Here is a 24129-nt window from a genome sequence, read left to right as displayed (position 1 = left end):
ATTTTTAAAGCATGCCTGCTTTAGAGTCTCTGCCTCCTCTGCTGCAGCACATGCCCAGAGTCACCTTCCAGCCAAATGTACTTCGAGTTCCCCGTGCCTTTTCCATCAAGAGCCTTTATGTGGGACAGCCAAAGTTGTCCCCCAAGAAAGGAGAAGCCGTCTCCAGAGAAACTCAGAGTGGAGACTGAGCGCTGGCTGGGGGTCTCCTCCCCTTCTTTTGCAGAGTTCTGAAGAGTAGACTGGAGAGATAAGACTTGTGGTGTCTGTAGGGCATGAATGGGGCTCCTGTTCTGTCATGGAGAACTACTTGAAAAGCCACGGACAGAGCGTGATGGGCAATGGCAGAACCCACCGGCACTTGGAGTTTCAGTGCTTGTTGGCCTTGGCTGTTCTCTTCTGCCTGTGGAGCTTTCTTCTGCATTACAATTCATTGACAGGAGAGAGAGAAGTGCTTTGTGATCTCATCCCTCCATCCAAGCTCTTGAGACAGCCCCATATCAACACCCAGTGGATGGATGGATGGATGGATGGATGGATGGATGGATGGATGGATGGATGGATGGATGGATACAGCCAGGTGGAGCAGCTATGACCCTGTCTCCTGACTCTGTGCCATGCCTTGTGGTTCCCACAGAACTTGTGCGCCACCCTGCAGCCCTGAGGGTTGTTTGTGGAACAGTTCCAGTTGGCATCACCATGTTCAGCTACTTAGAATGTATCAAGGAAAGAGTTTAAGGAAACAAAAGCAACCCATGACCCACCCCATGTCACACGATGTCCGATGTCCGTATCAGCTCCCTGCAGCACTGACAATACATGATGGTTGTTCGGGTTGTTGTAAATTTTATTTCAGGATCACAGGAACTTGCTTGGTAAAGTGCTGATGTTGACTACCTTTCTACTTCAAAATGAGGCTGATATCACCTACATCGCCCCCGAGTTATGCCTACCCAGCCTGTTCTTACCAGCCTCCAGTGATGGAGACCCTGGTGCTTGGCCAGGCAATCTACTTGAGTAATTAACTGTCTGTTCTGTTAGAAAGTGTTTCCTAATGTCTTACATCAATCTTACTCTTTGTAATTTAAACCATATTACTCCTTGTCCTAATCCCCAATGGAATCAGCAAATGATCTGCCCTCATCCCACTGCTTTACACCCCGACTAGAAAGTCTCAGGCCAATTCATGGCACAGCCTCTGACCGTGGCTCCCCTGAGCACGGTCACACAAGCACAGGGGAAAACAGAAAGGAGAGGTCTTTTGGCACAGTGCGCTGATAGAAACGAGACCCTTAGGAAGCACCTGGGTTTGTGATGGCTGGCTGGGAGCCCGGAGGGAGTGGGGCAGTAGGATGGATTTGCGGCATGCGCCTCCTGTTCTCTCCTGCTGCATGGGGGCTGACTGCGGTACCCGGGGTGCTTGGGAAGGAGGGAAGAGCGGCTGCAGGGCACCAGTGAGACTTGGGGTTACAGGGGAGAGGTTTCACTCACTGTGAGGGACCCTGTCTGCATCCCTGCCCGCAGTGTACACCCCATCCTGCTGTCCCTACAGCCTGTGGGGCTGCCCCTGCGTCCGGCTGTGCCACCAATGTGCGTCACTTCGAGCAACCGGGGCGATGCAGCCCCCCGGGGCCGATCCTCGTCACCTCCGGGCCCCCATACAGACTTTCTCCTTTAAGCCTAGCTAGCTCAGAAATGACCAGGCTGATCCCTCCCACCTGCCCGCTCCCCCTGGCCCGGCCCTGACGTCAGGGGAAGGCGTGCGGATGCGTGTGTGTTCGAGGCGCACATCATCCACACATCAGATACCGCAGATCCATCAGCCGGCAGGCAGGCAGGCAGCCGAGAAAGCCCCCGGAGCTGGGCTGCAGGCGAGACCGCTGCTCCTCGCAAGGCAGCGGAGGAGCGTCCAGCCCCTCCGAACACCGATGCTCTGCAGAGCGCAGCTCCAGGGAGCCCGTCGCTGCTGAGGAGGTGAGTAAGGGGAGGCACAATGGCCATGCACCGCGCCCGGGCTATTGTAGCTGGGGATTAAACTTCACAGACCTCCTTTTTCCTTGAAACCTGCTTTTTCCTTTTGACGGTGGAGAGGTGAGAGGATGAAGTGTGACTTCCCACCTCCGGTGTGATTATTCCCCACCAGCCTCAGGAACAATAACTCCCCTGGGGGTGGCGGCGGCGGCAATGTTGCACGTCTGCTTTGGCTTAGGGGCAAATAATCCAGGGCTTTGCCATGGAGGGCTGAGCTCATCTGGGATCCAGCTCTCTGATTACCGGGTGAGCGGGAGGCAATTTGTGAAAAATCTGACTTATTAAAGTAGTGATGGGGGCTGAAATTGGGATTTCTTTGGGCTGGCTGCACTATTCCTGCAGATGGCAAGTTAGATCCACAAAGGAGGAAGGAAGGACACAGACGAAGATGTTTGTGCCAGGTCTTTGAACAGATGCTATGCTAATTAAAAAAAAAAAAAATCACAAGAAAGCAAACAAATCTCAAACTTGGTATTTGGGAATGATGATTATCCATACATGCTTAAAAGATAAATCAAGCCTCCATGATGGTTTCTCCTTTTGCTTCTCCTTTGCATCTGTCAGCCTGCTTGCTGTCCCTCATGGCCTCCCTGAGAACTGGGCAGCCCTGCACACTCTCCATAAGGGAGCTTTTTATAATCAATCCGTAAAGGTGACATTCATATTTTAGCGCTAAGCATGCTGTATCGTAGGCGAGACTATCTCAGCAAAGATCTCTGGAGTTGGGAGTATGATTGGCTTAGCTGGGGAGGGGATGCTGTCAGTGTGCATTGCCCAAAAACCACCTAGTTTTATTTCCCTATAGTATTTTTTTCTCATCAAATGTGTTTGTAATAGGCAGGGTAGGTGAGAAAATGGCTTTGGTTGGTATTTAACTCTTAACATGATCTGGTAACTAAAAACGGGAGAGGGAGGAGCTGAGAGGCTTTCATTAGCATCGGACAGAGACAGCATTTATAAAAATCTGCCAGACACCAAGGCTGTGAGCCTTCTCCAAGGAAGGAAGGATGGAGAAACATAGCCCAGCCAGTGTTGTGGTGGCCCTGCTCGTGGTAACCCCTGCCTGGAGCCATCGTGGTTCCCCAGCTGATTCCTGCCCTTCATGGTAGCCCCCCTGGGATCTCTGCTGGCCACTGTGTTGTTGTTGGGTCCCTCAGCAGGTGAATATGCCCAGCAGCCAAAAAATGGAATTTTTGTTTTTGCATTGAGCTCTGGGGACCCGCTCATGCGTCCGGAGGGGTGTAGCTCTTCTCTGTTTCAGCCTGTGTCTAGACAAGCTAGGTCTGGGGGGGCATCAGCCTCCCTGAGAATGGCAGCGGGCCAGAGCATTGCTTTCTGTGCTCCATAGGGTGAGGAGATGGCTGCTGGCAGCTGGCCGTGGAGATGGGGTGTCTTTTTGACATACAGAGACCTTTTTTTCCACTGGGGCAGATTTAGAGAAGTAGTAAACCTGATTTCTGTACTTGGGCGACCAGCAGTTGCAAGGGATGGAGAAAAGGTGATGGAGAGTGGCCTGTGCAGGAGATTGCTGCAAAAGGCAGCAGAGGGAAAATAACCTCCAGCTCCTTGGCTGGGGGAGCAATGGCACTCGGGAGAGCCGAGTGTGGTGGCAGGCAGCATCCGAGCTGCGTATTTACAAAGAGAAGCGGCGGCGTGAAAGGGAATTGCCCATAAAGGCGACGGTCTGGCCAACCGAAGGGTCACGTCCAGAGCCGGAGCGTGACGGCCGCCAGCAAAGCGGCCACCCATCCGCCAATCCATCCTGGGCGTCCCGGGGGTTCCAGCGCATGGGAAAGAGCACAAAGAAACGCCTCACGGGAGGGCCGACTCACCGAGGGCGATTAAGCTAATTAAATATGTATTCCCCCGCCCGGGCGAGGGAGCGTGAGGGGGTTTTTTTTATTATTTTTCCGCTGCCACTAATGAACGGGGAGTGGCAGACAGAGGCTGCTGCCTCTTCAAAAGGCTCTTTCCCCGCTTCTAGGGGGCCTTGAAAGGCTGTTTAGTTAAACAAGGTCATAGCCAGCACCCAAGTCAATGTGTTTGGCTTTAAAGAAGGGGAGAGAGACAGTGATTTTATTTGATAAACCGCAGACCTTTCAGTCGCTGTTGATGAATGGGGTACTTGGATCTTGAGATAAAAGCTGATGTGTCTACTGCCTGTCTGCCTTAATTGGCCTGGGTTTCCTGCCTCCGCCTGCAAGGGCTCCTGACTGTCAGCTCCGCTTGCTCAGGAGCCTGCCCACCAAAAAAATATAAAAGCAAAGCTGGCTTCTGCAGCCAAAGAAGACCCAGTCACCAAAGGGCTCTGGGGTTTGGCTTTGAGATGTTTTTTTTGAGGGGAGGAGGGAAGGTGGACAGGGTAGGAACTGGTTTTTTTTATGAAGAGCATCCTTCCAGGCAGCCCTGGGCTTGCAGCCACTTGCCTCCTTGGCTCGGAGGACTGTCGGACTCGGGAGACCCTCGGAGCAAAGCCACCAAGAGGAGACGGGGAGGAGCGAGGTGGAGGTCCAGCAGTGGTGGTGGAGGGTGGTTATGCTGGAAAGGCTTCCCGTGCCCCGTGGCAGAGCCGGGCTGCTGCAGTCTCTGCTTGCTTCCTCAAGTGACCCGGATTTTGTCCCTGCACTCTATACGTGCGTGGGATGGATATATTGTCCTGGGGTGGTGTCAGACAGGTCGGGAGAGACCTGAGGTGGGGAGAGATGCTCCCATCTGCAGCAGAGATTACTGTGACCACAGGAGATTGAGGAGAGGGTGAAAATGCCTCTTGTGCAGGTACTCCCTCCATGCCCTCTGCTGGCGCTACACTGTGGAGGAATGACTGGGGAGAGGATGGTGGGGTGAAGAGCAGGGAGGGAAGGAGAACAGTAGAGGTTTTCCCCGATCTGCGTCTGGGCTAGGAGGGGAGGAGACACTGGCGAAGATATGCTTGTGTTCCCACTCTTCTCTCAGCCTGCTTTTGCCCCGAGTTTAATTTCCTCGGTGTCTTTGTTTGCAGCAGGGATTTAAATGAAGTGGGAGGTAGGATACGACCCTGAAGTCCCCCATGTGCCAAAGCTCCTATTCAGCCTCAGCTTCATCAGCACCACCAAAGCCAGGAATTCAGCTGCTGGGCACCAAGGCTGACCAATAAATCTGAGATGCTTGATCCAAGTGCTGAAGAGGGGCAGAGTGCTGCTGGCTGAATGAGACAGCCTTGGCGTGGCCCCAGTATAGGGATCTCTGCTCCAGCCCTTGCTCCAAGCAGGAGTTAGAGCGGGCAATTCCATGACATGTCCAGGCAGTGCATTTGCCAAGGATGGGGATCCCACAGCTTTGCTGTGTCCTGTCCCAGTGTTTATCCCAGTGAGCTGCCAACCTACACCACGGCTTCCCTGCAACATCTCCATGGGCCATCCAGAGAGCCCTCAGAGTGCCTGTGTGGAATTGCACCTCGCTTGTTCTCCCACAAAGAGCAAGCTCAGCCCCTGGGGGCAAACAGCAGCCCAGGAAGGCACCCTCTTCCGCTGCTGCCCCCTCTGTCTCTGGAGCAGACCGTCTGCCTCCTCAGCAGTGCCCAGCATGCTCCCATTCTTCGCCACCATTCGTCCCCCAAAACAGGGAGCCTTCCAGGGCACCTGAGTCTGGGCTGGTCCCACAGCTGAACCTGGGACAAACCCATTCTTGGTTGCCGCTTCACCAGCCCACACGGTTTTGTCCCTGCAAGCTCCCCCTCCTGCACACCCCCTTGCCTCGTATTTTAATTTTGCCTCTGGGAAACTTCCATTTTTCCAGCCACTTGTGGATGCCAACAACTCCCTTGGCATACTAATAGTTTGCTCCAAGCATCCTTATTCAGGTTACATACCCTCCATTGTCCCTAAGCTGGTGGGGGAACGGAAAGGCCTCCTCTGTCAGAGAAAGCCGCACAGAGGAGGCGCACCATGGTGAGGCCATTTTCATAGTGATGGCTTCATGATGTGACAGACAACTGAGGGCCATTACCCCCAAATCATCCCACTTTTCCAATTCTGACACCTCCTAGGAAGGTCACAAACCGTGCAGCATTGCATGGGGATCACATCACTATTTGCTGTCCTAAAGTGGCCAGGCTGCTTGCCAGTGCAGGCAGGGCAGTCAAATGAGGGCACAGATGGGAGCTGTGAAGCAGTTTGGTGTCTGGTCTGGCATTGGGATGTCTCGCTCGGGTGCTCCCTGAGCCTCTCTGAGCTCCTTAGGCATGGAGGAAGGAGACAGTGAGCCTTAGCCTGGAAATGGGAGAAGGAGATGCTGAGCCAGGGTATGGGGGAAATAGTTAGTGAACCTGGTCATGGAGGCAGAAAATGCTGAGCCTGTCAGGCCAGGAGCTGAGCAGCTCCCGTGTGGGCTGGGATGCGGAACAAAGGCTGGTGTGCATGCTTCCTTCAGTTGCTGCATGGAGGAGAGGAGCCACTAAAGCACAGGAAGGGTTTGGTGTGTGTCTGGGTGGGGAGCCAGGAAGGGGAAAGACAGTTTGGAGGGGTTTGCAGCCACAAGTGGAAGTTGTCTCAGAGGGCAAGAGGAACGTGGTGGCTTCTGCCTTGGAGTAGGACTCTAGTGTGGCCCTTACTGCCTGAGTCTGGGGGTGAAGCTCTGCAGGGCTGAGAGGGGGTAGCTGTCAGGAAGCTGGCTAAGGCTTATATGGCAGAATCCAAGCTGGACTAGCAGCCATGGGGGCCCAGTGGCAGGCACAGCCCCTGGAAGAGGAAGAAAGTGGAGGTGGGTGAGTGGAACAGGAATTGCCTGGTCCCTCCTTGAAACTTCAGCTGCTCTAGAAATCTTTTCCCACGTCCTTGGTGCCTGCTAATTTCAGAGTGAAGGTGACCCCCTTTTGCACATCCCCCCAGGGCCTTCGTGTCTCAAAAGGCCACGGTGAGTCAGAAAAGAAATTAAATATTCTCTGTGTTTCCTGGTGTGTGTGGGTGTTGTCCCAAAAGATGCTGCATGCCCCAGCAGGGTGGAAAAGGGCTGATGGGAGTGTGGGGAAGGTGATATCTCCATGGGATATTGGGCTCCTCAGCTCCGGGTGATGGAAACTCCTGAGCCTGAGGAGCAATGGAAATGAGTGAGCCCCCACACAGTGCACCCAAGAGAGGTGCCCTCAAGCATCCCTCTGGCATGGGGCACCCTGGGACAGAGGCACCAGCGTCAGATGCAGAAAGCAATTTGAATAAAAATCAACAGAGCAAGGCCTTTCTGAGCAAGCAGCTGCAGTACTGATCACACATCAGAGCATCTGGTAGGCTTAAAAATGCACAACCCCTCCAATTTCATGCTGGGGTGCTTCAGCAAGGACAAGAGTGCCCACAATTGTGATTGCTTTGTCTGCAGGCTTTCTGCCCCTTAGGGCTTTAACTCCTTGCGAATGCCATGATGCCTTCAGAAACTGATGATGGTGGCAGCAGGAGGTTGTGCTTGTGTAGTGGCTCGACTGAGGTGCCTGAGAGGCATGAGGGCTGCTGGCAGCCTCCCACATTCTCCTGGTGTTCCTTCTTCCTGTAGGAATGTGCCTGGATGGGCAGCAGCTGCTGGATGGGGTTGGGGTTGTGTCCTAAGTCCTATGGGGCTGAAGTAACCTCCTGTGCTGAGAAGACCTCAGACCCCTGACCTTGATGTACTGACCTGTTGTCTCAGCCTTTTTTCTTCATGTTTTTATCAGAAATCTCTGAGACTGGAGGCCCAGACATGCTGGCACTGCATGGGCATCCTTCCCGAAATGGTCCCTGCCTGTGGCAGCCCATCCTCCACTGCTTCTTTTCCCAGGGTGTGCTTTTTAGTGATTTCTCAAATATATGGGATTATTTTGGCAATAAAAAGGTTGAACAAACCAGGTTCTTCTCTTGGGATTGATTTTCTGGAACATCCCAGGTGATATTCCAAGCTGAAAGATTGCTGGAGATTGCTGTCCAACACTGAAGGCTGGCAGCATGCTCCCTGCTTCCACAAATGGCTGGGAGCTGAGGGACAATTCCTGACAGCAAATTGTGCCAGAAACCTCGCAGAAAATCCTGTAACCCCCAGCCCCTTTTGCTCCCCAGGTCACCAGCAGTAGGCCCACACGCCTGGGCATCCTTTCTCCTGCTGCCCACCCACCCGATCCCAAAACGGAGGAACCCACTGACCCCACCATGTCATCGGACCCCAGCGCCCCGCCGGCAGTGCCACCCCTGCACTCCCCCAAGTCACCGGTGTGGCCCACCTTCCCCTTCCAGCGGGAGGGCAGCCGCATCTGGGAGCGGGGCAACCTCCTGCTACGGGATCTGCCCAGCCCCCTCCCCACCAAGAGGACCAGGACCTACTCGGCGTAAGTACCCAGCGGGTTTGGGACTGTCCAGTTGAGCTGCAGAGTCCTTGGCACCTGGTGCACTTTGCCAGTGCTGTGACCACCATCGCTGCACACACCTGCCCAGAGTGCTGTGAGTGGGTGCCATGCGCTCGGCCTGGAACCATCGTGCTCATAGCAAAAATCTCTCCCTGTGCCGCCTCCTGGGCAAGTGCCACCAGTGAAAAATCTTCCCTTTCCTCCTGTAGGACAGCGCGTGCCTCCGCTGGCCCCATTTTCAAGGGTGTCTGCAAGCAGTTCTCTCGCTCCCAGGGCCACGGGTTTATCACCCCAGAGAATGGCACTGAGGACATTTTCGTGCATGTGTCTGAGTAAGTCCCAGGGCTGTGTGGTGCTGGAAGACTCCAGGGGAGCCATGCCATTAGCATGGGGCTGGAGATTTGTGGGCTGGGGTGTGGATGTCTCCATGGGGGGGACGTGGGGTTCTGTACCCTCCATCACCTGTTTTCTTTTCCAAGACACAACTGGTGGGTGAGGTGCCTTCCTTCATTCTGGGTGGTTTGGGGCAGGGGTCCATCTCTTGGCTGCAGCACCACCACTACCACCACCACCACCTCTCCTTTCCTCTCCTGCAGCATTGAGGGAGAGTATGTCCCAGTGGAGGGGGACGAGGTGACGTACAAGATCTGCCCCATCCCTCCCAAGAACCAGAAGTTCCAGGCAGTGGAGGTGGTCCTCACCAACCTGGCACCCCACACGAAGCACGAGACATGGTCTGGCCAGATCATCGGCTCCTAGGCGCCCAGGGGGGCTGCCAGCCACTCAGCCCCATGGAACAAGCCTGCCCAGCTGCTTGCAAGGGGTGTGGGGGGAGCCAAGGCAGCGGCGGGGCCGGGGCTGCCCCCAAACATGCAGGCGTTCGCGTTCAGTGTCTTTTATAAGGTTACGGTTTCCTTTCTCTGTGTGTGTTTGTAAGTGTCTGTCGAGGGGGACAGGGGAAGCAGAGCCCTCCCTGACTGTCCCCCAGCTCCGGGGGCAGCACCGAGCCCCATGATCCATTCCTTGCTCCTGAGGCCATAGGGAACAGAGGAACCAGTCCTATGCCCCAGCCCTCCAGCTCTACTGGGCTGAAGCAGGTGCTGAGAGCAGGAGGGGAGAGCCTGGGTGGCTCTGCTCATCCTCCTGAACTCCACTCTGGCAAGATGGGCACCCCTCTTGGTCCATAGTGGGACAGCAGCAGTGGGACATGTCCTGGTGCAGGGACAACAGGGTGGTGTGGGGTGGCATATCACTGTGCGGGGTCTGGGTGGCTGAGACTCATCCCCATCACTGGCAGCTCACAGCACCCACCTGAGCCACATCCCTCCATCACAAGATCTCAGGTCAGTGGTGCCATGGCGAGGTGACTGGTTAATAGAAGGCAAAAATTTAGTTTTAAGAGGCAGTCAGCTGCTGACAGGGCACCTGGGGTGCTTGGTGCTGTGCCTGGGGGGCTGCACCCAGGCATGAGGCAGGGGGCACTTGGCACCTCTGTGCTCCCCACTGCTGCTGGGCAGTAACGCACTTTTCTTGGCTCAGTACTGACATGGTTTTGGGGAGACAGACACTTTCTCCTCCTTCTCTTGCCCCCCGGCCCCCTGGGGACCCCCTTCCTATGTGTGTGTGTGTGTGTGTGCATGTCTGTAGCTTGCTGGGGTGGTGAGGAGCTGAGGGGTCTGTGCAGCCTCGGCCATGGGGTGAGCGCAGCCACCTCCTCCCCAGCCCCTCGGTGTAGGCAGGGTCTTGTATACAAAGCACAAACTTTGTTTTTGGTCTTTTCTGCCATACTCTGGTCAGGTGGGCTCCCACAGCCCCAGGGAGCAACAGGGCAGAGGGGACTGGGACAGGGACAGCATGCACTGGGCTGGTCCTGAGCTCACTCCAGGGAAATGGTGCTGATGCTCCAGGAATTACCAGCATCTTAAGGGGTTCAAAGCAGGGTTGGGGACAGTAAGGTGCCAACAGGTTCCTCTGAGCAGGGCAGGAGGTGATAGGTAGCTCCTGGAGCACCGTGACAGCAGGAGCTGCTGGCACTGCTGGTGTTTGACATGGATGGAGTGGGGTGTTTGCCACCTTTTATTGCTGCTGCTGTTGCCGATAGGGCTAAGTGGGGAGAGAAACAGAGCAAGGCTGGTGCCACGCAGGACAGCTGGGCCCTGCGGATTTGGGAGGACCACCCATACAAGTGTGGGGATTGCCCCGGGACCCTCCCACCCCTCTCACTGCCAACCTGAAGCCTGGCTCTCCCAGGGGCTGTGGCAATTATGGCTCAGGCTCTAGCTATCCCCAGGACATGCAGTCAGCTTGGCCAAGGCAAACTGTTGGAATTTTTTTTTGTTTTTGGAAATAAACTAAAACCCTAGACTTGTTGGTGTTTTTACAACTCTGGTGTGGTTCCGCCTGTCTGACCATATGTCAACCTTTGTAACATTGGCAATAAACCATTAAAAGTGACTTTCCCATGAGCCCTGCCCATCCTGGCTCTTTGTCCTCTGTGCATGTGTCACAGTGACTGTCTCAGGTAAAGGACCTGGAGCACCCTGGAATTTATCCGGACATCAGAATGGACTCACCCACAGTATGTCCCCAGGGGGGTTGGAGATATTCCACACTCTGGGCCTGGGACAGGAGGCTGCTGCTCACCCTGAGGGGTGACCAGGAGTGGGGCTGCTCCTCCACTGCTGTGGGGACTTCGAAGTGTGTCTTGCCGGTTGTCTGGCTCACTTTCACTCCACACAGCCCAGCAGAAAGCACACACTGACTCCAAATGCTGCGTGTTGTGGCTTTAATAGGATTGATTTTAATTTTTTTAATATACATATCTATGTATTTAAATATATTTCTCATTTAACAGTTGTCATCAGCCAGACAGGAGCTGCCCATCTCACACTGATATGGATCCATACAGCAAGACAGTCCTGAGCGTGGGGCCTGCCACGTCTGCTCACTCACATCCATGGGGAGAAACCCCTACTTATGCTGTGGGCACCCACCATGAGAGGAGCATCATGGCAAAGGGGTCTCAGGGACAGCCATGAAATGCCTTTCCCTCCAAAGGTGCAAGTCACCTCAGCCCCCAAGGTCACCATGGTGCCCCACGCAGTCAGGGCCAGACCTTGCTCTTCACTCATCACTAGCTCACTAGAGGTCCTTCTGGCTATGAACAGACTTATAGGAAAAATAAACTCCCCAAGACTCACACATAACCTGATCCACAGTGAAACAGAGAGGAAGGAATCACAAAACACATTTCCTCCATGAAGGTTGCAGTGGAGGGCCAAAACCCGTGACTGGTGAAAAGGGTATCCTGCATATGAGCATCTCCAACAGGTCCTCTTCTCCCACACAGAAATCTTCCCTGGGTAGAAAGACGAATTTGTGGAACTGTTGGGGATTTCTGGATGCCAGGCAGACTGCTGTGCTCATGCAAACGTGCTGCATGAGAGATCTGATGTGCTGTAGTTAGGAGGTGGTCAGGTGGAGGAGACAGCACCCCAGCAGCACTGGTCATGCAGTATCCCTGCTCCTGTGGCCAGGCAGCAGTGCCAAGGGCCACCAGGGACTCTGCCCATGGCAATGTGGGAGCCCTGCCCTGGGTCTAAAAGCACCAGTGTCTCTCGCCTGAGGAGGATGGTGGTGCCTTGTGTAGGTGGCGGTAGGCAGCTGAGAAACTTCTCCCTGCAGTCCAGCTGCCAGTGGAAAATGGAGAGCCATTATGAGGAAAACTAGGAACAGAAGAAAGAGGGGAGAGAAAACAGGACCAAGAGATGGGACAGTGCCATACCAGCAGGGATGGTGTGAGAAAGGCTCCTGGGGAACAATGGGGGAGGGTTTGCAGAAACCTCCAGCATTCTCCAGGTCCACAAACGACAGATCTGTGTATCCTGAGGAGCTACGAGCAGGCCATCTCCCTGGAGCAGACCCCTGAGCTCCTTTTGAGCACCAAGTTGTGACAACTGTCACCAGTGGCCACACACCACAATGTAATTGCTGGGAATAAAAGGACAATGTGAAGGAGAAGGTCAAAGGCTGAAGGAGCGATGTGTAGATTTGCAACCCACAAAGCTCCAGGGAGAGAACAGGACATATGACAATTGCACTGGACATCCTGTCTCCCTAAAGGTGAGCCTGTAAACTGAGTGTGTGGGATGAGATGGGAAGGAAGAGCAAGCTTGGAGGGCACTGCTGAGCAGGTACCTCTGGCAGGTCTCTGAACCAGGTATGGCTGGTGTTGGCTCCTGCTGAAAATGTCTCTGGTAGCAGGATGGAAAGCTGAGCACTGGGGAGGGAAGGGGACTTGGTCTGTTATGAATGCCCTGGGTAAGGTTTCATAAGGACACATCTCTCTTGTGAGGAGAGACTGTGAGATCTGGGCCTATTTAGTCTAGAGAAGACTGAGAGAGGATCTCATTAATGCATATAAATATTTCAAAGGCAGATGCCAAGAGGATGGTGCCAGATTCTCTTTGGTGGTGCCCAACAGAAGGATGAGCAATGGCCATGAACTAAAACACATGAGGCTCCACTTCAACATGAGGAAGAACTTCTTTACATTGAGGGTGGCAGAGCACTGGAACAGGCTTCCCAGGGAGACTGGGGAGTCTCCTTTTCCAGAGACATTAAAAACCCACCTGGACACATTCCTGTTACCTGCTCAGAGTGACCATGCCTTGGCAGGAGGGTTAGATTAGATGATTTACAGAGGTCTTTTCCAACCCTAACAATTCTATGATTCTGTGGTGCCCAATTTCCACAGGAGTGGGAAGACCACTGGAAAGCCTTCTACCCCAAACTGTTCCATAGCATGAAGTGCCAGGATGCTACAGCTGTGCCAGGCAAGGTCTGACTTGAAAATAGAGAGTAATATAGAAAATAAACCCTAAGTGTTTTTTTGTAAGCTAAAGAGAAGAACTGGTTTCTTCATGGACCCGAACAAAGCTCAGAGCAGCAGCCCAGTCATGTTAAAGCTATCGTTCCCAGGTCATCTGCAGGGAGGGATTGGCACACTGTGGCAATGAGGGGAAGGACATGGTAACCTCTCCATTAGAAAGCACAATGGTACAACAAACTGGGATCTCAGCTGCTCCTTCCTACTACAGGATTGAAGCAAACAGCCTTCCTGGCCTCCTGCAAAGGAACAACTCTGGGGAATGCCTCGAGCCTCAGCAACTCCAGCCTCTCTGGCCAAGGTGCAAGGGGGAGAGAAAGGTGAGCCACGAGTTTCCTCATGCACAAGTGTTAAGAGAAACCAAGTGGAAAAAGAGAGGAGAGGGAGTGCAGGACAGACACACACTCACTCTTTGGCCCTTTCAAATGCTTTCCAACCACAAAAGCATCTGCATCACCGCCCACCACAGCTGAGCTGTCAAGAGAAGTTTCTCTGGAGGCGAGGAGGGTCTGGTGCCATGACCCCACACACCGGGAGCGCTGAGGGGCTGCTCAGCCAAGGCCCCCTCCTGCCACCCACCCACACTCACATGTGACATCCTGACCAGCTCTGTCAAGTGGTTTTTGGTCTACCCTGAGCAGATTCCTCAAATGAAGGTGCTTTTCCTGGTGGGGGAAGAGGGTGGGACTGGGGTAGGGCTGCAGGGACTGGGCAGTCAGCATTCGTTTGCTCTTTCTGGAAAGAAGATTTCGCGGCATCGCTGAACTGTGTCCTGTGGGGACTGGACACTATGTCCTACAGTGCGGGGATCGTCATAGATTTCATAATCGTTCCCTCCCTGCAGGGGAATAGAAAACAGGGACAGCATTAGCAGGGTCTTGCCAGAACAACCTCATCTATGAATCCACATTTTGCTCTGTCCGTGGGAAGCTGGGCTGGGAGCCAGCGGCTGGGCAGACAGGGACTTGGTGGGCAGGGGCAGGCAGGGCTTTGCTGGCCCACAGGGGCAGAAGAGGCTGGGCTGGGAGCTCTGCTCCCTCCCTCTTGCCTCCCTCTTCGATGTCAGGGGAGGAGCATAGAAGAGATGGGAAAGGTCAAAGATCAGCAAAGCTTGTCCAGGAGCCTGGATTAACCCCATCCTGCCTGTGGAGGGGCGAGCAGAAGGTGGGATCAGCACATTTGGGGAGCAGAGGCTGCCAGCATCTGGGAAGAGCTGAGTGGATGACCAAGCTGATCTACAGCAGTAAGGAAGTATCATCATCCACTGCTCTAAAGGGAAGATGAAGCTGTCCCTGCTGTTGAGGAGTCCTCTCCTAACTGCTGGGGGCTTGTGTTCTGGGTCATGCAGGTCACAGGAGTGGCTGTTGGCCTCCTGAGGATGCTGGGGCAAGGAAAGCAGTGCTTTCAGTGAATCCAAGGTGATTTCTCCACGAACCAGCAGAGCCATCATGCGAGCACTGCAAACCCACAGCACAGGGCAGCATCTTCCCCCTTCACAGCACTACAGGTCTGTGTTGGCACCAGTGGGACCATAGGACCCATGATGGAGCAGCAGAAGAAGGCAGCCATGTGTGGGGCGAGTGGGGCATACTCACAGGGGTTGTCTCGTTCCCAAAGAAGTGGATGGTGTCGAATCTCTCGTCGTCAAGCACATTGAGGCAGTAGCGCTTGTCCCAGCCTTCTGGGAAGACATCAAAGCTGATCATGCCACCTGCCAGAAGAAGGGAGGCATCAGGCAATGTTGATGGGAGCTGGCAGGGTGTTCCCTCACCCTGGGATGGGCAGGGGCTGGATATCTGAGGCGAGCCCCCACCCCAAACATCAGCCACAAACACCAGTTCTGCCTTGGTGTTCCTCTTGGAACATGGCTAGGATAGTGCCAGAGGCTGTTCCTATGACAACAGGCTGCAGTGACATCAGCATGGCTGGGGTGACACTAGCACAGCTGCCCAGGCAAGCCAGAACCAGAGGGCTCTTCCCAAGAGAGGCATCTTTGGGGGGGAGATTTTGGGTCACGCCTTGCAGATAGCACCAGCACATTCTGTGTCCCAACACAGGACAATGACTGTGGAGACTGGCACCAAACTCTCTCCCAGGCTCCTGCTAGACATCACTGGCAGGTGATGGTTCTAAAACCACTCTTCTGATGCTCCTTAACTGTGCAGGGACTGGGGGCTCCTGCATGCTCTCTCTGCACACTGATCAAGGACCTAGCCATGGAGGTACATGAACCCGTTGGCGTCATCAGGGCATGACCCCGACCTGTCACCTCTTGACACAAGTTTAGTGAGGATTGTCAACATCTGGAGAGGCACCAATTCACATGTGAGCAAGCAAGGGAGCTTTCCCAGAGAACATGTATATGGACATGGACACCCACAGCCACCAAGGGTTAACAAACCTCCCAGCCCTTGCTCTTAGACCAGGCTGAGTTTACCCCAGCACTTTTGCTGCCTTTTGGGGGTGCCTGGAGGCAGCATCTTCCTCATCCTCTCAAGGTACCCACAGGCTGCAGAGACCCTTGTCCCAGCACCATGACAGGAGACATGCTCAACCCAAAATAAATGCTGCAACTTAGGGCACATGTATGTTTAGGTCTCACTCAGAGCCAGAGGTATGGGGATTTGAGCTGGTATGTGTGACCTCCTGCCGGTCAGCTTGTCTTCTCCAGGTAATCTACTGGAGTATCCGCCAGAAATCCTGGAGTTTCATACTCTCCTTCTTAAATGATAATCCTACCTCTCTAAGGAAGAGGGTGAGTAGAGAGATAATCACAGGGTCAGTTCCTGCTGAAGGAGAGGCACCAACACCCCAGATTGCTCAAACATACAAATCCTGATGCCATGCACCTCCCCTTCCTGGCTGTTTAGAGTGTTCCTATTGGTTTGGGGATCCTGAACCAAGCCTCACTGGAGCCTGAGAAGATAGGGATGGAGCTTGTATGTCCACCTTGAAGCAGAGAAACTGGACAGGGCACTGTGATAAGGATAGGAGCAAGTGCCCTAATGAGCTCAGGGGTGGGGATGGCCCCAGGCTTGCAGCAGAATCCAGCATCAGAGCAGGAGCTAAACTTGGTGACATCCTCTTGTTTTGCATCCAAAGCCATTTACCTGTAAAAACCACTGCATTTCACTGCATTCTAGCCCTCTAAACAGAGCTGGGCAGCAGGAAGGGGCTCCTGATGCCAGCTGGAACAAGTAAGAAACAAAGGGAGAAGGGGTGGTGTGAACCAGCCAGCACTGTTACTCCCCTAGGTAGAGCAGCCCTGGGGGGCTGCAGGGAGACCTCCCACCACCTCTGGTCTTGCATTCTCGCCAGCCAGGGAGAAGGCACACAGAGCCAGCCTGGCAGAAGAGCTACATTTTTGTATGGCCTTTTTTCAGATGCCTGACCTGAGACACCCCACATTTTCTTTGTGGAGGAGCAGGGGGCCCACAGCTACCCTTCATGTTTTTACACAACAGGCCTGAGCTCTTCATGGCAGCTTCCCAAAGCCCAAGGAGAAAGATCCATTGTCCAGCTCTCACACCCTGTGCTTGAGGGCACACAGCAGCAGGGGACCTTGTCTTTCTCTGCTGTGACAAATGGTGTGTGCCAGTGCTGTGGGCAGCAAAGGATGCCCCTGGCAGAGTGCTGAAGGCAAGCAAAGGCTCTCAGAGAAAAGTTCTTGGAGGATCAGAGTGCCTGGGGTGTCACTCACTGCCTCAGTCTCACCACCCCCTTGCCTTTTGGCTGGGTTGCCACATGGGACGTTCTTATCTCACAGCCCTGCAGAGGATCCTCTTCCAGCATCATACCCACAACCTACACACCCTCGTTTTCCTCCCTGTCTTGGCCAGACACCCAGGATTGCTCAAGCCCCTCCTTCAGCTCCACACCTTTGGTAAGCTGGCCGTCAGAACCATCCCAAGAAGTGGCCCTACAAAAGCCTGTGGCAGAGAGCTGCAATCTCTTACCCCTTGTCAGCTCTCTCTCCAGGAAGAAAGATGTTTCCCTTGCAGCTAACTAACAAGAAAACCCCAGAGCCAAGACATGCATTAGGCTCCTGTCCCATTCCTAGAGAAGAGTGCATGTGCTTGGGGCTTTGCTGGCTTCCCTGCTGCTGATGCTTGAGCCAGAACAGATCCATTGGGCAGCACTGGGCTCCACTGACTGAGATTAAGGCAGGAATAATGTCAGGGGATGGAAATCTGTCTGTCTGGCCGATTCCCAGGGAGGGAAGTCTGCAGCACGGCTTATTCTCTGCACGGATGCAGACCTCATGGATGCAAACGTGACTCCCCTGTGGCAGCTCTCCAGGACTAAAAGCTCCTTCTGCTCATCCCAGGGTTTCCTGACACTCAGAGTGAACAGTTGGGATTCCTGCTCCCCTTCACAGAATTTTATGGGAAACATGACAAAGGCAAAGCCAAGGAAGCCCACCCGCTCACCTCGAGAGAAACGCAGGCCTTTGCCAGCAAATTCCCTCTGCAAGGCGGCCACAAACTTCTCCCGTATCCGCTCTTTCTGTGAGGATAAGGAGGAAAGAAAAGAGGGTTTGAATAATTAGATGTTGACAGTTTCCCAGAATCCACTGTAACCTGTCTGCTGGGTAACTCTGCTCCCTCCCTACCTGCACTGGGCCCCAGTCCCGTTCCATTTAGCCAGCTTCCACCATTCCTGCCCACCAGCTCACTCTGCTGGGAGGAGCAGATCCCAGACCTTCCTTGGCAATGAAATGCAACTGCTTCAGTTTCCCACAGCCCAGTTCATAACCCAAAGCCTCCAGTTTTGCTTAAAACGTCTTGCAAAGACCAGCTGATCCCTCAACCCCGAGAAAGTTTCCCCAGGCAGAAACTGGAATGAGCATGGCCAAATCCTCTAGAGAACTGCCCAGTAGATCTGCCATGGCACTCTCAGTTTGGAAAGCCCATTAGTTCCAGCTCTGTTGGGGCTGGGGAAGTGGGAGAGAGAAGACAGCTGCTGGGCCATCTCTGTGTACTGTAAAGGAGGAAACACGCTGTTAAACAGCTGCCTTATTCCCTAAGGCTCTCCCAAAGCACAGAGAATCCTGCTGGCCACCTCCTTGCATTGGTGGTCCCCAATGAAATCAAGTTTCTTCCATTCAGCTGTGCCTTCTCCTGGGTTTCCTGGCTCCCAGTTCTGTCTCCTCCCTGTTGCATATGCAGAGCTCAAACTTGGACCTCCCTTCTCCTTGGGGACGGGCAGGAGCACGTAAGACCTGAGATCTGTGATTGTGCAAAACCAGCCAAGGGGAGGGTGAGCCCAGGTCTGGTCCTTGTACCTTGTCCAGCTCGGAGAACTCGATTCTCTCCTCTGGGGTGCAGCTCCGACCGATGGGGGAGATGTTCAACATTCCATTGCGAAACTCAATGAAGGTCCCTCTGTGGGTGGGCAAAGGCACAAATTAATGGGGCAGGGAGAAAAGAACAACCTTTCCAGGAGAATGGCTGCTTAGCGAGGCTCTGCAAGAACATGCAGGAGGAGAGAGCCATGCCCACTCCTGAGTGCTTCACAACAGGCACAGATCAGGCATCAACAACTGCTTAAGGTCCCCAGGAGCTCAATTTTTTTATAAATAGAGAGTGTGAGAGAAGAAAAATAAAGAGTCCCTCTGTGCCCTGGGGACAGGCTGGAAGCAATGAGCTTAGGGAAAATGACAGGTAACATTTTCTAATGTGATAACTGCAAGGACAGCTATTGCCTGGCCTGGACCAGCTGCCTGATGAGGCTGTGGCACCTCTACCCCACGAGGCTCAAGAAATGCTGTGGGCGCTGGGGGAAGATGGCAGTACTTTGGGGCAGTGGGATGGCTGGATGGTCAGTGTAACTTGCTGTTGATGTCCGGCAGCAGGCTGAGGAGCAATCAGGGCCTCCTCAAGGGACAGGAATCAGGGTCTTCATATCTCCCATTTGACCCCTGCACCTTTGACTCAGGTCTTATCTAAGCCTGCACAGACAGGATCCAGTTCCTGCTTGCCATCCTCACCTTGTGCTGGGGTCACTTTTTGACTGCTTCCTTGGTGGGGTGGTTGAAAGCACTGAGCTGGCAGAAAACTGCTCCCTTCTTTTCTCGCTAGTAAAAACTCAGCTACTTCTGTTTGCTTGTCAAAGGGTCAGACAGCTATACCAGCACTGGTGGGGCAGAAACAACAGGGGATGGCATCCCTGTCAGTGTGAAAACAGACTGAAATTCTTGTGCTGGAGAGGGAGATCCCCTCCCCTGTCCAGCTGATGACCCCAACCTTATTGCCCCTCCTAGCCCTGCCTGCTGTTTCTCTGTGATACACTGCTTACCATCCTGAGTCTGGAAGAAAAGTTCTCCCCCTCCTGACACAGCGAGGAACCTCATGGAATGGACACACAGGCAGCCATGCCTGCAGCCTGGGAGCAGGATCTCTGAGGCACTGAGGGTTTGGTGGCTCATACTCCAGGCCAGGACTCAGGAGATGTGGGTTAAAGTCCTTGCTTTGCTAGAAATCCCCTAAGCCTAAATCCACAGAGATACTTGGGAGGTGAAACTACACTAAGGCTGTTGGGCAACCAGAGAGCAATGAGGCAGCCAAACAGCCTTGAGGGTTCTGGGTCCTAGCCCATGTTTTCGGGGGCCCATTCTGCCAGCAGTCCTGTTGCAACGAGGCACCCTAGCCCCTCTCACTGGTCCTTGAACTGCCACATGGCGACTCATATTAAGCAACTAATCTGGATCACAGTTTAGCAACTTCTAGCAAATTAATTTTGACCCAACAGCTTGCCTGCTTGGGTTCATTGTACAAACACAGGGGGAGAACAGGAAAAAAATCAGCCATGGCAAGGAGAGGGCAGAGTTTCTGCTCCCAACAGCCCTGGGTGACTCACATGTTCTTGAAACTGTGGTCTGAGGTGAGGTCTGACCCTGCATCCAGGCTGGTTTAACTGCAGGCTGCCTCTGAAAGAGGCCCTCCTGCTCCTTCCACCTTCATGCCATCGGTTCTCTCTCTCTTTCTGTGCTCATAGACTGAGCTGATCCAATGGAAGATTATCCTGTCTTCTCCTGGTAGTGGTCTGGTCTTCCTTCAGCAGAGGTGTACCAACCTAGCTCACCATCTGGCTGCTGGATCTCAAGGGCAAGAGCAGAGAGGAACACAGGGTAGGGAGCAGAGCAGGGCCAGCCAGCAACATTGGGTTAGAAACAGTGTGATACTCTGTGCTCAGGGGCTGGACTTCCCATCTTAAGATCCATTGTTTGCCTGGTTGGAAACACACTACCAGTGATGCCTGATGCCCTGACCAGTAAGAAGCTGGTACCATTGTCCTTAATGAGATACACAGGGCGGCTGCACCCTGCTTCCCAGCGAGGAAAATCCAAGGGGCAAAAGAGCAAACATTATGCTAAAGCATAGTGCAGACTCTTCAGAACAAAGACACTCCTCCATTATTTGCCCAAGGTGACCAGCTCAGGGAGACAGTGATCCTACACAGCCTCTGGACATAAAACCTGCAGCAAGACAAGCTCTGTAGATCTGCTCTGTTTAGGAGAGACCTGGAGCTCAGCTCCCCAGAAATCAGTGTTATATTTCCACTCGCATACAGTTGAGCTGTTACCGTTTCTTGGGCAGCTTCAGCAGTGCCATGTAGTTGAGACAGAAGTTGATCAGATCCTGCAGCAGCTCCTCCCCCAAGTGGTCCTGAATGGCCTGCAGAAATAGAAGGGCAAGTGAAGATGCCTGACTTCCCATGAAGCCCACCTAGAAGAGGTAGCAACTGGGGAGAAGAGGCTGCCCATTTGCCTGGGTAGGGCAGGAGAGCCATGGCTGCAAAGGGAGCTGGACTTACCTGCTTGGAGACCAGCTGCCCATTCTTGTATTGCACTGTGCCGTTCTCTGCGAAGACGTAGTCAAACTTGTCAATGACTGAGAGGGAAGGAAAAAAAGAGGAAACATTACTACTGCCTGGGAAAAGGGGCAAAAAGGACTGGGATCAGGACCGAGTTCCTTAGTACTGTGCTTTCCACAGCTCCTGGGCTCTGCAAAGGGCCACTGGCCATCCTATGCTTCCCACGAAGTGGATGAGGAGATTATCTTCTGCTCATGGGTGGGGAGGTGACGCATGCAGGGGGAAACGACCTGACAGAGGTCACGGGCTGAATCAGTTGCAGTACAGAGATAAGGGCTCAAAAATGTTATGCTTTCAACTACATACGTGCTACTCTGCTGTCTGCTGTGTCCTCCCCGCTGCCAGGCTGATGGGGTGATGTGGTTACTGGTTATCTAACTCCAGCCCTCCCAGCAACCCAGACACGCAGCACTGGCGACTCAGCAATCAGCCTCAGCCGGGAATTTCTCGGCCTCCCTCCACTAGCGAAGTGGAAGGCAGAGCTTGGAGCCCAGTGGCGCTTGTCATCCATGCCGGAGAACACGGCGGAGGAGGCAGGCGCTGCCCCCTTGCCCTCCCACTCCTTACTGTACCCCATAATCCCATTGGAAAGTGGCGAGGAACCTGCGGGAACCCCACCATGGAGCAGCAGGGAGGCGAAAACTGCCCCGGCGGGTGTCAAGCTGTCAGAGCTCTGAGGCAGCTCGTACAAAATTGACGCTGGAGCCGGCGGCAGGGATTGCAGCATCCCCGCCTGCCCTCCAAACACGGGCTCAGGGAGCCAAGCAGCAGCTCCCGCCTGGGCACGGCCAGCCACGGCAAGGGCAGCCTCGGGGCTGGATTTAGCGAAGGGTAACCCCGGGAGACCTCGTCCGCCGCGCTCACCTTCGTCCCCTTCCCCCAGCTGCTCGGCTATCTTGGCATAGTCGGAGCCTCCCACCACGCCGATGTGCACCCTCTCCCGCAGCTCCCGCAGGAACGCGTCCACCTCCGGCTCGATTTTCTGGCGGGGAAGCAGCGGTGAGGCCGCAGCCGGCGGGACGAGCTCCGCCTCGCCGGCCGAGTCCCCCCAAGCCCCGCGCCCCCGCGCCTCGCTACCTGCCGGGCCGGCGTCAGGGTCCCGTCCACGTCGAAGAGACAGAGCACCCGGCCCCGCGCCGCCGCCATCGCGGGCTCTGCGGGCGGGGGGCGGGCCCGCGGCAGTGATGGCGGCCGCCCGCCCTCAGGGGCCGCGCGGGGGCCGTGCCGCCCTGCCCGGCACCCCCGGCTGCTGCCCGCGTCTCCACCGCCCTCGCAAGGATGCGCTGAGGTGCGGGTCTTGGACGGCTTCTCCGCCTTAAACCCCTTCAGAGCCTGGAGTTCGGGTGCGTGTGTGGTGCGTCTCTTCAATTTGCTGTTATTACTGCAGTGCTCCCCGGAACCGAGGGGCTGTGGGGTCTGGACTGGGCTACCTGATAAGCTCAGCTCCTCTGAGGTTTTCTGTGAAGGGGACAGGAGCAGCACGTACTCTCCTAGTCAGTGCCTCACCTTGCTTTTCCAGTAGAATGCTGTTAATATTTTTACTAGGGAAGGGAAAATACCCTCTGTACAAAGCCAGTAGGTTTTGCTTTAACCCGCCTACCATTTAGCCCACGAGTCATTTAGGATTTAATTAGACCATCTGGTCAGACCATTTTCATATGGCGCCCTATTACGCTGGCCTGATGCTGACAGTCAGCCCTGTACTGCTCCTCCTCCCTGGTCTCTTACAGTAATTCCCGAATTATTTTCCAACCTGAATTATTTTCCAAAATCAAAACCAGCCTATATGGAACGTCCAAAGCTTTCTGCTCAACAGTTAGCTTGCATTCTCTTCCCCCAACAGCACTCAGTGTGCTGAGCTACGTTGTAACTGGGGAGAGATTTATTATTCTTTTAGAGTCTGACTGGTTCTAATTTGCTCCAGGATATCATGCAACCCCTTTTCGCAGTTCTTCACCAGATTCCTTTCAAAAGGAAGCATTCAGGTGGCTTCACAGATTGTTTTTTTCTTGTTTGTGGTTCATGATGTTCCTGCTCACACTCACTGGTGGGGGTACGTACAGAAACAATGTTAATAATTTACTTTTGTGCCATTGCCTTGGACAAGGTTTACCAAAATATCCTCAGCTACCTTCTGGGGAGACATTAGCTGAGTCCACCAGGACAGCTATATCCATACTGTTTCTGTGAGTTGCCTCCACAACACAGCGAGTCAGGAAGTCTTGGATGGGCGTTTCATGCGTTACTCACCCCAGCATTGCTATTTCTGTGGCCTTCTGGATCAAACCCTGCTTAGGGGCTCCTACCTCTGGAAAGGTGTACTCTTTTTCTCAGATGCCTGGAAGCTCCCAGAATGGTTTCTTAGTGTCTAGCTACTCTATGCAGTTGAGTGCTGAGTTTTGAGTTGAGTTTAGGGTTATGGTCATTTATAGCACTTGTCAAAGTGTGGTTACACATTTATCATCAGTTAGTGTGGATATTCACACAGCAGAGGCGTGAGCTAATGCCCAGGACTCTCAAAGGACAGCCATGGGGTCAGACACACAGTGAACTCCCGGGGTTTCAGGAATGCAAACCTTTATTTTTTATAAACCATGACACGGTATGAGGAGGACACTTCCCGTGTCTGGGTGGAAGTGGTGTGGAGTTAGAAAACCTGTTGTAGCAGCACTGGGTTCTGCTGTAGCCCAAGCTGCTCCATGGTCTTGTCTCCTGGCTGCTCCTACCTGCAGCTTTCTTATCTGGGAGAGAAATCCCTTGAGCCTCTTGCACTGACATTACTCTGGGTACCCCAAAAGTGGGAGCTGCTCTCCTGAGGCTCAGGTGCATCCCTGTGCTGCAAGGCAGCAGTGCCACCTTGGGACACTTTCCCGAATTGGGAGGTTTGCTAAAATACGGGACAGTGTTCACATTTTCACATTCCTGCAGTACCACTGGGTTTATGCTACCCAGGAGAACTCCTGAAACCTGAACTACCTACCGTGCTTCCTCAGCTTGG

The 24129-nt window shown here is 54.0% G+C and overlaps 2 protein-coding genes across 2 annotated transcripts; one reads left to right on the top strand and one right to left on the bottom strand.

The window, feature by feature from the left end:
• The first annotated feature begins 1700 nt into the window (after positions 1–1700).
• On the top strand, positions 1701–10833 carry CSDC2 (cold shock domain containing C2). Its single transcript, XM_033058586.1, has 4 exons — positions 1701–1971; positions 8085–8350; positions 8578–8700; positions 8965–10833. The coding sequence occupies exons 2-4, from the start codon at positions 8175–8177 to the stop codon at positions 9125–9127; spliced, it is 462 nt and encodes a 153-aa protein (XP_032914477.1). The 5' UTR covers positions 1701–1971; positions 8085–8174; the 3' UTR covers positions 9128–10833.
• A 303-nt stretch (positions 10834–11136) lies between these two features.
• PMM1 (phosphomannomutase 1) lies at positions 11137–22304 on the bottom strand. Its single transcript, XM_033058563.1, has 8 exons — positions 22209–22304; positions 21996–22113; positions 21072–21148; positions 20841–20932; positions 18541–18640; positions 17687–17762; positions 14852–14967; positions 11137–14094 (listed from the first exon to the last, which is right to left on the bottom strand). The coding sequence occupies exons 1-8, from the start codon at positions 22275–22277 to the stop codon at positions 13972–13974; spliced, it is 771 nt and encodes a 256-aa protein (XP_032914454.1). The 5' UTR covers positions 22278–22304; the 3' UTR covers positions 11137–13971.
• Between the last annotated feature and the right edge of the window lie 1825 nt (positions 22305–24129).

This window comes from Catharus ustulatus, chromosome 4 (genome assembly GCF_009819885.2).
Source record: "Catharus ustulatus isolate bCatUst1 chromosome 4, bCatUst1.pri.v2, whole genome shotgun sequence".
NCBI classification, from domain to species: Eukaryota; Metazoa; Chordata; class Aves; order Passeriformes; family Turdidae; genus Catharus; species Catharus ustulatus.
The sequence above is the reverse complement of the archived record's forward strand: the minus strand, read 5'-3'. Positions and strand labels throughout refer to the sequence as shown.

Coding starts and splice junctions, on each gene's coding strand:
- PMM1 (XM_033058563.1), bottom strand. CDS start 22,277: ATGGCGGCGGCGCGGGGCCGGGTGCTCTGTCTCTTCGACGTGGACGGG. Junction 20,933..21,071: donor GGCAGCTGGTCTCCAAGCAG/GTAAGTCCAGCT, acceptor CTATTTCTGCAG/GCCATTCAGGACCACTTGGG. Junction 14,968..17,686: donor AGGCCTGCGTTTCTCTCGAG/GTGAGCGGGTGG, acceptor TTCTTCTGGCAG/GTGGCATGATCAGCTTTGAT.
- CSDC2 (XM_033058586.1), top strand. CDS start 8,175: ATGTCATCGGACCCCAGCGCCCCGCCGGCAGTGCCACCCCTGCACTCC. Junction 8,351..8,577: donor AGGACCAGGACCTACTCGGC/GTAAGTACCCAG, acceptor TTCCTCCTGTAG/GACAGCGCGTGCCTCCGCTG. Junction 8,701..8,964: donor ATTTTCGTGCATGTGTCTGA/GTAAGTCCCAGG, acceptor CCTCTCCTGCAG/CATTGAGGGAGAGTATGTCC.